At 26.3% G+C, this 14,555-nt stretch overlaps 1 protein-coding gene across 6 annotated transcripts in view; it reads left to right on the top strand.

The window, feature by feature from the left end:
* Window positions 1–2,692, top strand: part of LOC122515048 (tropomodulin) — a 51,808-nt gene extending 49,116 nt beyond the window's left edge. For 3 of the 6 annotated variants that reach the window (XR_006303197.1, XR_006303200.1, XR_006303199.1), the window contains exon 11: window positions 2,500–2,536. Coding sequence is in view for 1 of the 6 variants with exons in the window: in XM_043632208.1 (XP_043488143.1) it covers window positions 2,500–2,561 (62 nt within the window). In the remaining 5 variants the exon portion in view is untranslated. Of the gene's footprint in view, window positions 1–2,499 lie in introns of all 6 variants that reach the window. The other 3 variants (XM_043632209.1, XM_043632208.1, XR_006303198.1) reach the window with 2 other exon arrangements.
* The last annotated feature ends 11,863 nt before the right edge of the window (window positions 2,693–14,555 follow it).

Raw genomic sequence — 14,555 nt, 5'->3', positions numbered from 1 at the left:
TACAAACTAACGATCGATATTTAAAAAAACATTTTCATTTAATTCTTAATTAGGAAAAAAATCGTGATAACATTTGAATAAAGAAAAATCATTTTTATATATCGAATTAAGATTTAATCGAGAATTCATAGAGGATTTTAATAAAAATGATAGTAAGTGTCAAACAATAGATATTAGAAGTTAATCGGTTAATTAATGATGGTCAATCGAATAATATAATCAATTTCTAATTTGATTCTGTAATGAAAATGATAAATATTAAGATGTTTGATAAATTAGTCCACCAAAGTTTCTGTATCTCTATCACATTTGTTATTTTTATATTCATTCAGTCTTTTTTTTCTCTTTTATTATTATAATATAATTAATTTATTTACTATCTTAGTACTATTTACTAATTTATTTAATATATATATATATTTTTTTTTTTGTTTTTTAATATTTATTATATAAAATATTATAGAAAATATATTTTCTCTTTTTATTTATATGAATTCCTCGATTAGAGTTTGTCGAAAAAATGAATAAACATAATTAAAAAGAATGACACGTTAAGATCTAGAGAAGATTCGACGCAATTAAGTGTTCTCATTTTTTACCGATGCAACACGGTTTGACACTTGAAAGAATGCAGCAAGCGCGTTAATTACTTTCATTTTACGGACGTGCCAGGACCGGATGAGACGAGGGAGAGAAAAAAAAAAAAAAATGGTGGTCTAAATAAAAGGAGGGGACGAAAGCGGTAGAAAATAAAAAAATAAAAAAAAAAGGAAAGAGAGAAGAGATACGATGCACACTCGAGGAAAAGCTACGTGTTTCGAAAAGGGGCTTCCCGTTGCAATTATTTTCCAGACCGGTTCCCATACTTTAACGCTAATTTCTCTTATTTTCCGCGTGCTTTGAATTTTCATACTCTCTTTCCCAAGTCTTCTTCTTCTTCTCCTTTCACCTTCTTCATCATCTTCTTCATCTTCTTCTTCTTCTTCTTCTCTTTTATCTTTTATCTTTCATCTTATAGAAATTTGTATGTATTTATATTTTATTTACCAACGAGATACACACACACACACACACATATACATATACAAGCTTCCTTGAATAAAATTGTCCTCTTTTTCAAATAAAATCTTAATTTATTTTATTAATAAAATTCAAATCAAACGAAAATTGATAGTAGATTAGAATAATCTTGTTTAAAAAGATTTTCATAATCTCATTTCCAAGTCTTTTTCTTCTTCTTCTTTTTCTTTTCTTTTATCTTTTATCTTTTATCTTATGGAAATTTGTACGGAATTTATAATTTTGTTTATCAACGAGATGCACAACACTTACTCGATCAAAATTATTATCTTATTTCAAAATCTAATCAGATTTTATCACAGTAAAATCACAGTAAAATAGATACAGTTGATCGGTGAATATAATCTTGTTTAGAAAAAAATAAAGTATGCGTGAAAGGAAAAAAAATCTTTTATCTTATGGGAATTTGTACGGAATTTATAATTTTGTTTATCAACGAGATGCACAACACTTACTCGATCAAAATTATTATCTTATTTCAAAATCTAATCAGATCTCTTATCGTATTAATCAAATAAAAAATCACAGTAAAATAGATACGGTTGATCGGTGAATATAATCTTGTTTAGAAAAAAATAAAGTATGGGTGATAGGAAAAAAAAATCTTTTATCTTATGGAAATTTGTACGAATTTAGAATTGTTTTCACGAGATGCATGCACAACGCTTACTCGATCAAATATTATCTTATTTTTAAAATCTAATCAGATCTTATCCTATTAAAAATAAAAAATCACAGTAAATAGATAAAGGTTGATCGGTGCAATATAATGCTTGTTTAGAAAAAATAAAATAGTGTGAAAAGCAAAAAAAGACAAGAAAAGAAAAGAAAAGATAAAGATAAATATAAATATAAAAGAGTTTTATTTAACGAATGATCTCTCCCATTCGCGCGTGTGGTTAGTCTTCTTCGGGTGTTGTGCTTCTTAACGAACGTGGTCATTAGCGTTTTAACGAACACCCGAATGAAAGAACGATGTTGTGTAACATACCTGTATATGTCTCGTTAACGTTTCTACCTCGTAATCATCATCGCGAAAATATAAATAATTTATCGTGCCTGAATCTATATACATATATTTAATAATAATAATAATAACAATAATGATCGATATTGCATTAAATGGGATGGATAACGAAGAACGTGAAGAAATTCATAATTACAGCAGTTCAAGATAAAAAAAATATAAAAAAAAGACACACACACGCACACACACGTACACGCACACGTACAGGTACACGCATGCATTTTTAAGTTAAAGTTCCACTCACGTTTTTCAATCATTTCGAATCAGTCTCTCTCGATACCGATCTTATGATTGAGAAAAAAAAAAGAAAAAATAAATGGTCCCTTTAAATTACATCATTCGAGTGTAGAAAAGCTTAGTAGCCCTTTTCCTTGAACGATTTTCTTTCACAGATCGCCTACGCCGTACGGGAAGGGCTTCCCGCAACTATACCATCGGCTGGGCCATGCATTGACGATCATAACGATGGCGACGATGACGACGTTAAGGACAACGATCGAGTAAAACTTCATTTTTTAATTCATTCTTCTTTAATTCTTTCAAACGAAAAAAAACAAAAAAACAAACAAACGTAAGATAGAAAAAAGAAACAACAGGAAGGACAACAAAATTATATCCTTTTTTCTTAATCCTCGTTTCATTTGATATTACGCGTGTAATATTTTTTGATTTTAAACAAATTTCATTGTCTTTCCGTTCGACGAAAAAAGAAAAAAGAAATTTATAGAAAAGGACGCACGACGACGCATTTATCATTAATGTATTATTGATCGTATTAACAACAATCATTGATTATTCAATTTTAGTCTAATTCGATTTTATCTATTATTTACTTAGTTAAGTACTTAATGGATCACACGCGTGTTTCAACTTGTTGTTGGTTTTTGAATAATCGATCAATGAAATTGAGATAAGGAAACGCGACAATTATTCTTTTTTTATTTAATTTATTCGATATTGTTTATCTTATCGATACGTAAATTTAGAAATTGATGTTTTTTTAAGAAATTTTACTTGTCGTTTCGTAATTTTAAATTATTCCAAATTTTATTATCATACATCATCATTCATTATCATCAATTATAATCATCATCTTTGGAAAAATACTTTTCAATTTGGACACGAAAAAATATATACGCTGAATGATCTTTTTTCTTTCGAATTTTTTTCTTCTCTGAAATGTTACAAAGATACGAAAGAAATAAAGAAAGGGAGGAAGGGTTGAAATTGAACCGGTTACACATAAATTCTTAATTGAAAATAAAAATATCATCTAATCGTTCGCGCGTTCGTGCGTAGTTTAATTCGTGTTTAATATAAGACATAAAATACGGTGACGCTATTAAACGTTAGTAAATGGATTTATCCTCATCACGCTTATCATAAAAGCTGTCTGTAATATTAACGCGCCGGTAAACCACCGCGTTTAAGCTACATTTATGATCTTTCACCTGTATTCGGACAGTTTGATATATGGCCTTCGTGTTTTCTTTTATTGAATATAATAAACATTCACGCTTGTACGTAGAAAAGATTTCTTTTTTTTTTTCTTTTCTTTTTTTCTTTCTCTTTATACGATCAACCCCATTAGGGAAACGAGAAAAAGACAAAAAAGAAAAAAAATCTTATAACAAAATTTTGTCTATCGTATTATTGAAAAGTTTCACATACAAAAAATATTAATTAATTAAAAAATATATAATTAATTAATTAAAAAAAATAAATTATTGATATTTATAATAGATAGATATATAATAAGATAAGAGATAAGATAAGATAAGAAAAATCTTTCACGTCGTTACATTTTACGATCTTTGAATAAACAACTAAACAAAAAATAGAAACAAGAAAAATATATATGAGCCGTTTATTTTGAAAGTGGCCTAACTCCATATAACCTTAAATTTGAGAAAGGTTTGCGTTTCAATGCAATTCAAAAATATACGTAAAGAATAACATGAGTTATGTTGCTTAAGTGTATCTAAAGGTGTTCAATTTACAGTTCCTATTAAAATAATGGCAATTATTAAGTGAATAATATGCGTTTTCTTACCAAGAATGGAGTTAGGCCACTTTCAAAATTAACAACCAGATTCGTTATCAAATTTGAAGGAACCGAAGTCCATTCAACATAATTAAAATGCTTCAAATTGCGAAAAACAATACTTATTTTATTTTACATATCTTTATAACACTTTAAAAACATAAATTATGCGATTCAAAATATTTTTTGCAAACATAAATTACAAAACAATTTTCTACTCATCTACATTTTGTGTATGCGAAAGGGATTTAAAGAAACATGATGTTCCGGTGGTATATATCGTAATAAGTCAATTATGTCCTTGAATTTTGCGGTTGTAATTTGTCTTATATTTTTATACAGTGGTGTCAATACAATATTTTCGAACTTTCTTGGTCTACCCCGACGTGGTATTAAATTCAGGACTTTCAAATTTTCGTTCTCATTCATTGATGTCTTATAGAAAATCTTATTCATTTTTGACAAAACGCATCCAACATATTTTTAACCAGTATATTGGTTCTCCGTTAGAATTCTTGACCCTTTTAAAAATTGCGTCTTCTAATAATTTTGTTGATACAAAAATCTTGTTGTCTCATTTCATGTACAATAAAGTTATTACCTTTCCGACACTTTTGATAATATTGTAATACTCTCGGGGGCAAACATTAAATTATTTTTTTTAATGCCATTTCTACCACACCAAAATCTCTACTCCTAATGGAGTTAGGTCACTTTCAAAATAAACGGCTCATATATATAAAAATATTTGTTAAATTTGATCTACGAACACGGGACGACCCCAAAAAAAAAATGTCTTCTTCTTCTTTTATATATAACACGTGGGTGAAAAGATTAAACCGGAAGTAATTTACTACGTCAGTGATGGGACGAGAGTGTAAGCCTAACAGTACTACACCCTTCTGCGATTCCATTTGATCACTTCCGTTTTATGGGGGATTCGTTCTACTTTCTCTAACATCTGTTTCGAGTTTAATCAATTGACAAATTTACACCTGTAACACTTGTAATATATATTACGATGCATTAACACGTTTTACGCGTCTTTTGATTATTTCTACAACAAAAATAAGAATAATTATATAATATATTAAATATTATATAATGTTATTATATTTATTAATAACATTATATAATTATATATAATTTATTATATATAATTAAAATTATATATATATATTAATATAGATATATAATATTATATAATTATACTCTTTCTATATATAATAATAATAATTATTATTATTATTATTATTGTTATTAATATAATGTACGAGAAAAAGCAAGATAGGAATTACGAATGAAATATTATACAATAAATGGAAATAAAATTGCAATAGAGATAGAATAAGATCCTACTCGGTAGAATTTTTATAATTGAAACAATTTAAGAGGGGAACGACCGGGCAAAAAAAAAGAAAAAGAAAAAGTCATTCCAACTCGATTTGTCTAGCAATCGAATTTATAAACGAACGAGAAACGTTTTTTCTCTCTCATCGATATTTACATTTTATAATAGGGAAATGGATAAAGGTGTCGTCTCCTTCGCGAAAGATTTTTCTTTCTTTCTTTCTTTCTTTTTTTTTCTTCTTCTTGTTTTATTTCGATAATTTTTGTTGTTTTCTTTTTTTTTCTTTTTTTTTTTTTGTTTCGCAATTATTCGAGCATTCCGATTGATTACTTTTTACTGCGAGAAAGAAACACGAAGGATCTGTGAATGTTTAACAAAAAAAAAATATTATATTATATATATACTAATAATAATATAAATTGTTATTAATATATGGAAAAGAAAAAAAAAATATATACACGTGGCTTGTGAGTGGGATTACCTGCACGTTTAATTTTTATTTTTTTTTTGTTTTTTATTTTATTATCCAGCGCGATACTTCGCCTGAATAATAAAAATAATAAGAACACGCAGAAAGAAAAAAAAAAGAAAATTATCTAAAAGAAAAAAGAATCTAAAAACGAAGAGATAATAATAATAATATTATTATTATTATTATTATTATCATCCAAACTATATTAGACGTTGAAAATTTTCGTGATGTTAATTATGTCTCGTGTCGTCGTTATGAATTTTAATTATTACTCACATACTTAGCAAAGTAAGTACGCGTTTAATTTAACGTAACGAAAAGAAAAGAGAAAAAAAAAATAAGAAAAAAAAAAATAACAAAAAATTACAAGAAAACAAAAACAATAATAAATGCAAAACAAAGCCCTACCGCGGTTAAAAAGCTAATTGCACCGATGCTAATGAATTGATTAAGTCGCCTGATAAATAAAATAAAATAATATGCAATATCACAAAATGCAAAGAATAAATGCAAAATAATAATCAATGAATGAAATCTCGATCGAGAATTAATTAAGCGAAAGAAATATATATATATAAAAAACACACTTAATAAATTTAAAAATATAATTAATTAATATATTGCGACATTTATCCTAATTTTAGTTAAGTCAACAAAATAAAAAAAATAACGCCGATGATTGCGAGCACGAATGTGTTTTTCTTTTTCTTTTCTTTTTATTTTTTAAACAAATTATCCATATTTCAAATTTCTTAAATATTATATATCCACGTCTCGGTTGAAAAAACGAAAATAGTTCGATATAATATTGTAAGATATATAAATTTTATTTATTTCTATATTGCAATACATTCAACCCTTTTTTATAAGACGGCTGATTCATCCCTCGTTGTATATCTAATAAAAGAAAAACAAAACACAGAATAAAAAAAAGAACAAAAATGTGATGACAATATAAAGATAATTGTATTAATAATAATAACAACACCTTTTGGATACAATAATTGCCAAAAATTAGGTTAACCACGTGCTGCCCGAGAAAAACCGTGTTTTATTTGTATTTTTTGTTATTGTTTTATTAGAGTATAATTTAAAAGGGTTGAATGATAAAATCAAATTTCGCGTGTTTTAAATTTAAAAACAAAACGAAACGAAACGAAACGAAAAGAAAAAAACAAACAAATGTTCTTATGGTAGATGCCGATATCATTCCTACGTAATTATAGATCGAATATATTTCCAAAAAAAAAAAAAAAACATCGCGAAGATGATAAGATGATTGATTTACAAGAAAGAAAAAAAGAAAAGAAAAAAAAAAAAGCGAATTAAATCTGCACAAGTCTCCATCGGCGTTTTAATTATTCACTAAGGCACTAACGAATCGTTGTTCTAATGAATATTATTATTATTATTATTATTATTATTATTATTATTATTATTATTATTATTATTATTATTATAATATCATTATAATTATAATTATTATTATTAATATAATAGCGCATCGCGAGATATAGATGATATCTGTAAATATTGTCTTCACTGTCGTTTTTAATCTATCACTGTGACCTATATAATATAATAATAATAATGCACGAATGATATATCGAATGTGTTAGAAAAGACGAATGTGTTTAAAAAAAGTGATAATATGAATGAACGATGAATAAACGATGAATAAATGATATGTGAGAATGAATGAGAGAATGAAAGATAAAAATTGACAAAAAAATACTTATGTACACACGTAAGAAGTTATACTTCTTTGCCGTACCAAAACGAACATAACCTCAATAACTTCAAAAATAACTTCAAAAAAAACTTCAAAGAAATAAAATAACTTAAAAAATTATGTACGCACGTAAGAAGTTATACTTCTTTGCCGTACCAAAACGAATATAACCTCAATAACCTCAAAAATAACTTCAAAAAAAAACTTCAAAGAAATAAAATAACTTAAAAAAAAAAATTATTACTATTATATATATATAAAGAAAGAATAAAAAAAAGAAAAGAAAATATCAAATATAGATATCAGTCCACACTAAATATAAGAAAGATATATCTAATTACTTGACGCGTTAACAGTAATGGCGCGGTTACAGCATTAGTTCTCGCTTCGATCGTTTAAGTAAAACAGCGCTGAGTTCGATTAGTATTTGGATGGGTGACCCGCTTGAGAAAAAAAGGGGAAGAAGAAAAGAAGACAACTTCATGCCGTATACTTGAAATCGTTTTGCCGCGCGTCGTAAATACCGACAAACTTCATGGTGTCGTTTTTTTAGACGCTCGGAACAAAATCACTCCCCATTACATTTTCCCCAACGCGCCAAAAGAAGTATAACTTCAAAAAAAATTAAAAACAATCTAAAACAGTGTAGGAGGATGTTACTCGTCTTTCGATTGATTGGTACACGTTTGATTAACAAACACGTGGGTGTGTGTGTGTGATTGATAATTAAGAAGTTACAATAGGGATTAGGCTTACGCGTATCTATTGTTATTTTACAAACAATAATAATCGTATCGATATGTGATTGTTGAATGAAACGATTGAAAGAATGATAGGATGCGAATAATCAAATGAAAATACGTTTGAATGTATTATTATTAAAAAGTAAGAGATGGTGGGGTGGGTGTGGTGATGTGTGAGTGCGAGTGTGTGTTAATGCGTGAAGAAAAAGAAATAGAAGAAGAAGAAAAAGAAGAAGAGAGAAAGAAAGAAATTAAAAAAAAAAAAAAGAAAGCAAAAATCCATAATAAAGAACACAAAAAATTACTTACAATTATCGAAGTATTGCAATTATATATGCATTAGTTAACAATTTCAAATTCATACTTATCCGTTAATTCTTTTCTTTTATTTCTTCTTCCTCTCTATCTTTTCATCTGTTTTTTCTTTTTTCTTTTTTTTTTCCTTTGCATATGCACTCACGGCAAACGTCTCTCGCGCATTAATTAATTAATTAATTAATTAATTAATTAATTAGTATTTACACGTAAGTAGGGTTAAACGTAAATGAGACAATTTTCAAATGCACGCGCGCACGATCGAACGCCTTTGCTGCTGCTGATAGCCTTATCTTGTATAACACACGAGATTTAAATAAACTGATCGAAAAGATTGATGAAAGATATTTTATTCTATTCCCCATCCCCACCCCACCCCCTTTTTGTCTAATTTAATATAATTGTACAAATAATAATTAAATAAATAAATCAATTGTTTTATACTATTATATGTTTTTATTTTTCATTATACAATTCCTATTAATTTTCCTAAAATTTTCAACGAATCTTTTATGAACAATAAATAAATAAATAAATTGTTCTGCTATACGTTTTTATTTTTCATCATTCAATTCTTATTAATTTTTCTAAAATCTTCAACGAATCTTTTATGAACAATAAATAAATAAATAAATAAATAAATTGTTTTGCTATACGTTTTTATTTTTCATCATTCAATTCGTATTAATTTTTCTAAAATTTTCAACGAATCTTTTATGAATAATAAATAAATAAATAAATTGTTCTGCTATACGTTTATTATTTTCCATCATCTTATTCCTATTAATTTTCTTCAAATTATCAACGAACCTCATCTTTTAAATATAATTTCATTTTAAAAAATAGTAGCCTAATTACGTTTCCTTGAAATTAATGATTTTCATAAAAATAATCTAATAATTATTTGTGAATAAAATGTTGTACCTTGTTTGAAATAAATTGAATTATTATAGAAATATTGTGATTATAGAAATATGAAGAATATTTTATTTATCTTAATTTATCGATTTGATTTGCTATTGGGCTGGTATCTATTTTCTACGATAAAAATAAGAATTATCTTTCTTTTACCACTCCCAAAAAAAAAAACAAAAATATTCTAACGATTGATTTTCTTGATAGTATGGTTGTTTCTCAGTCGTATATCCTTTGTGTTTCTAACTATGACCAACGGAAGTTACACGAGGAATGAAGGAAGGAAGGAAGGATGGAAGGAGAAACGGAAGTAAAGGGTGTCAAGCGTTGTTAGGTAAATTACCTATGTACTTAATTCGTACAAACTACTCTAAAGGATACACAAAGTGAAACCGTCGTGTCCGTCGTAATCCAATCGTAGTTTAAGTAAGTCAATAAAACTGTCAAATCGAACGGGAAATATCTTTCAACTTGGAATTCAACGTTGTAGAATTGGTTAAGACAGTAATATAATTGAATTCTTCGATAATCGTCATAAAAGTTATTATATTAAGAAATAAATACAAATTACGAGTTGTCTGAGAAAAAAAGTTCAATTAATAAATTAATTATTATCGATATTGTAAAAAATATTCTGAATATTCTACAAAATAATTTATATCAAAATTTACTTACAGTCTTTAATTGTTACGATACTTTCGTTATTAACAATAATTTATAATATAAATTACATAAATATGATCGATCTTAAGTAAGTTAAATCAAGTCAAGTCAAGTCAAGTTAATAAAATTATCAGATCGAACGGGAAATATCTTTCAACTTGGAATTCAACGTTGTAGAATTGGTTAAGACAGTAATATAATTGAATTCTTCGATAATCGTCATAAAAGTTATTATATTAAGAAATAAATACAAATTACGAGTTGTCTGAGAAAAAAAAAATCTTCGAATTAATAAATTAATTATTATCAATATTGTAAAAAATATTCCGAATATTCTACAAAATAATTTATATCAAAATTTACTTACAGTCTTTAATTGTTACGATACTTTCGTTATTAACAATAATTTATAATATACTTACATAAATATGATCGATCTTAAGTAAGTTAAATCAAGTCAAGTCAAGTCAAGTTAATAAAACTGTCAAATCGAACGGGAAATATCTTTCAACTTGGAATTCAACGTTGTAGAATTGGTTAAGACAGTAATATAATTGAATTCTTCGATAATCGTCATAAAAGTTATTATATTAAGAAATAAATACAAATTACGAGTTGTCTGTGGAAAAAAATGTTCAAATCAATAAATTAATTAATACCAATATTGTAAAAAATATTCTGAATATTCTACAAAATAATTTACATCAAAATTTACTTACAGTCTTTAATTGTTACGATACTTTCGTTATTAACAATAATTTATAATATAAATTACATAAATATGATCGATCTTAAGTAAGTTAAATCAAGTCAAGTCAAGTCAAGTCAAGTTAATAAAATTATCAGATCGAACGGGAAATATCTTTCAAATTGGAATTCAACGTTATGGAATTAACACACTAAAAAAGTAATATAATTTAATACTTTTATAATCGTCAAAAGTTATTATATTAAAAAATAAATCTAAACAACGAATTATCTGAGAAAAAACGTTCAAATTAATTGAGATTAATTATTATCAAATATGATTTATTTTTACAACAAATTTTATAAATTATATAATGCAATTAACGTTCAATTATTATCACGAAGAATTTGCTGCGTACAAGAATAATAATACACTTGCGATATTATCAAAGATACGAAAAGAATTTCAAAATAATTATAACAAGTTTAATCATTTCTTCTTCTCGAGAAACACAGAGAGAAAAATAGATGTTTACCTTACCGAGTGCTATGATAAAATGTGAGATCACCGAGTTTCTTTTGTGTTGTATATACGTTCGAAGAACATAAGCTCTGAGATAACTTTTTTCTTTGTTTATTTTCCTCGACTTGTCGATACGCAATTTCCGAACGAAACTAGTCAAACAGGGGTGTATTGGTAAATTATTTATTTACTAGTGTATATATGTATGTATATTGTTATTAAAAAATAAAATACCTCAATATTAACATATATATCGATTAAAATAAATAAAAATAAATAATAATCGAATGATATATCTATGATTCTTCTCCTTTCATTTGAAATACCAAGAGAAACAAAAAGAGTTTATATTGTATATATGTTATAATTAAAAACTAAAATATTAAGTATACAAATTTACACCTAATTCTGTTTTTACACGAACTTTTTATACACGATTTTGATTTGACACGATCTACCCAAATACTAAAAAACAACATTTTGCTTTACCTCGTTGTACTTCATCTGATTGTGAATTAAACAAAAAGTATTTCTCCCTAAATGCAATATATTTTTTTAAACGAATATTTCAGGAACGTATCTATCGTGTAAGAATATAATTAGATGTGTATTCCGTTAGAATAAATAAAAAGATAATAATCGAATGATATATCGATGATTCTTCTCCTTTCATTCGAAATTCCTAAAGAAACAAAAAAAGTTTATATTATATATATGTTACTATTAAAGATTATATATATGAGCCGTTTATTTTGAAAGTGGCCTAACTCCATATAACCTTAAATTGAGATATTTAAAGGTTTGCGTTTCAATGCAATTAAAAATATACGTAAAGAATAACAATGAGTTATGTTGCTTAAGTGTATCTAAAGGTGTTCAATTTACAGTTCCTATTAAAATAATGGCAATTATTAAGTGAATAATATGCGTTTTCTTACCAAGAATGGAGTTAGGCCACTTTCAAAATTAACAACCAGATTCGTTATCAAATTTGAAGGAACCGAAGTCCATTCAACATAATTTAAGATGCTTCAAATTGCGTAAAAACAATACTTATTTTATTTTACATATCTTTATAACACTTTAAAAACATAAATTATGCGATTCAAAATATGTTTTACAAACATAAATTACAAAACAATTTTCTGCTCATCTACATTTTGTGTATGTGAAAGGGATTTAAAGAAATCATGATGTTCCGGTGGTATATATCGTAATAAGTCAATTATATCCTTGAATTTTGCGCTTGTAATTTGTCTTATATTTTTATACAGTGGTGTCAATACAATATTTTCGAACTTTCTTGGTCTACCCCGACGTGGTATTAAATTCAGGACTTTCAAATTTTCGTTCTCATTCATTGATGTCTTATAGAAAATCTTATTGATTTTTACAAAACGCATCCAACATATTTTTAACCAGTTTATTGGTTCTCCGTTAGAATTCTTGACCCTTTTAAAAATTGCGTCTTCTAATAATTTTGTTGGTACAAAATCTTCTTGTCTCATTTCATGTACAATAAAGTTATTACCTTTCCGACACTTTTGATAATATTGTAATACTCTCGGGGGACAAACAGTAAATTATTTTTTTTAATGCCATTTCTATCACACCAAAATCTCTACTCCTAATGGAGTTAGGCCACTTTTAAAATAAACGGTTCATTTACACCTAATTCTGTTTTTACACGAACTTTTTATACACGATTTTGATTTGACACGATCCACTCAAATTCTAAGAAAACAACATTTTGCTTTACCTCGTTGCACTTCATCTGATTGTGAATTAAACAAAAAGTATTTCTACCTAGATGCAATATATTTTTTTAAACGAATATTTCAGGAACGTATCTATCATGTAAGAACAGAATTAGATGTGTATTCCGTTAGAATAAATAAAAAGATAATAATCGAATGATATATCGATGATTCTTTTCCTTTCATTCGAAATTCCAAGAGAAACAAAAACAGAGATAGATTGAGTGAGTGTGAGTGTGAGAGAGAGAGAGATATAGAGATATAAGCCAAGATCTAATTTATCGGAGATTCTATAATCAATTTGCATTCAATAATCCAGGATCGTTAAGACGGATATATTTGGTCGGCAAAGCATAGCTATATTCAGAGACGGAAACTACCGACCCGGAAATCCGTACAAGGATTAGGCTCTTTTGTCGCATAACGATCCCAACGTCTCCTACCATTCATTTTCCGCCTACAACCGTTTTGCTTATGAATGGGACTGAGTACATTTTCCCTAAACCTACGATTTGCTTTCGTGAGAAGATGTCATATATACATGGATAAACGTCTTATATATAATTCATATATATATGTATATATATGTAGTTTTAGATAACAAGATAGAAACTACTATCTTGTAACATCTCGTCATAATATCCTATCATCCATTTATTTACACATATACCATGTATATATATTCTCACATATTTGATTAATATAAAATATATATATATATATATATAAATGTCGGTTTTAAAAATACTATTATATAATTAACGTAATTTAATAATACATTATAATATATTTTATAATTAATAATATATTATAATATAACATATATTAATAATAATTTAATAATTATATAATAAACGTAAGTGGAAATAAAAAGGTATACCGTTATTATTTTGCAATTAAAGATTACAAGATTTTTTTTTTTTTTAAATAATAATATGGTTATATTGTAACAGATACAATATTCATTTTCATTTATCTTTGTAACATTATTTGTAACAACTCGTGTCAATGTATTTAACATCAGTAAATATTACAGTATATAATTATATAATTACAGTATATAATTATAATAATAATATAATAAAATAATATAATAAAATATTACAGTATATAATTATAATAATAATCAGTAAATATTACAGTACAATATTACAGTAAATATTATATTTCATACAATTCTTAGACGAGAATTGATTGTTGTATATTTCTAATTAAAAAAACAATAAAAATATATACAAAGAAATAC

Source organism: Polistes fuscatus, unplaced genomic scaffold (assembly GCF_010416935.1).
Source record: "Polistes fuscatus isolate 324 unplaced genomic scaffold, CU_Pfus_HIC Scaffold17, whole genome shotgun sequence".
NCBI classification, from domain to species: Eukaryota; Metazoa; Arthropoda; class Insecta; order Hymenoptera; family Vespidae; genus Polistes; species Polistes fuscatus.
The sequence above is the reverse complement of the archived record's forward strand: the minus strand, read 5'-3'. Positions and strand labels throughout refer to the sequence as shown.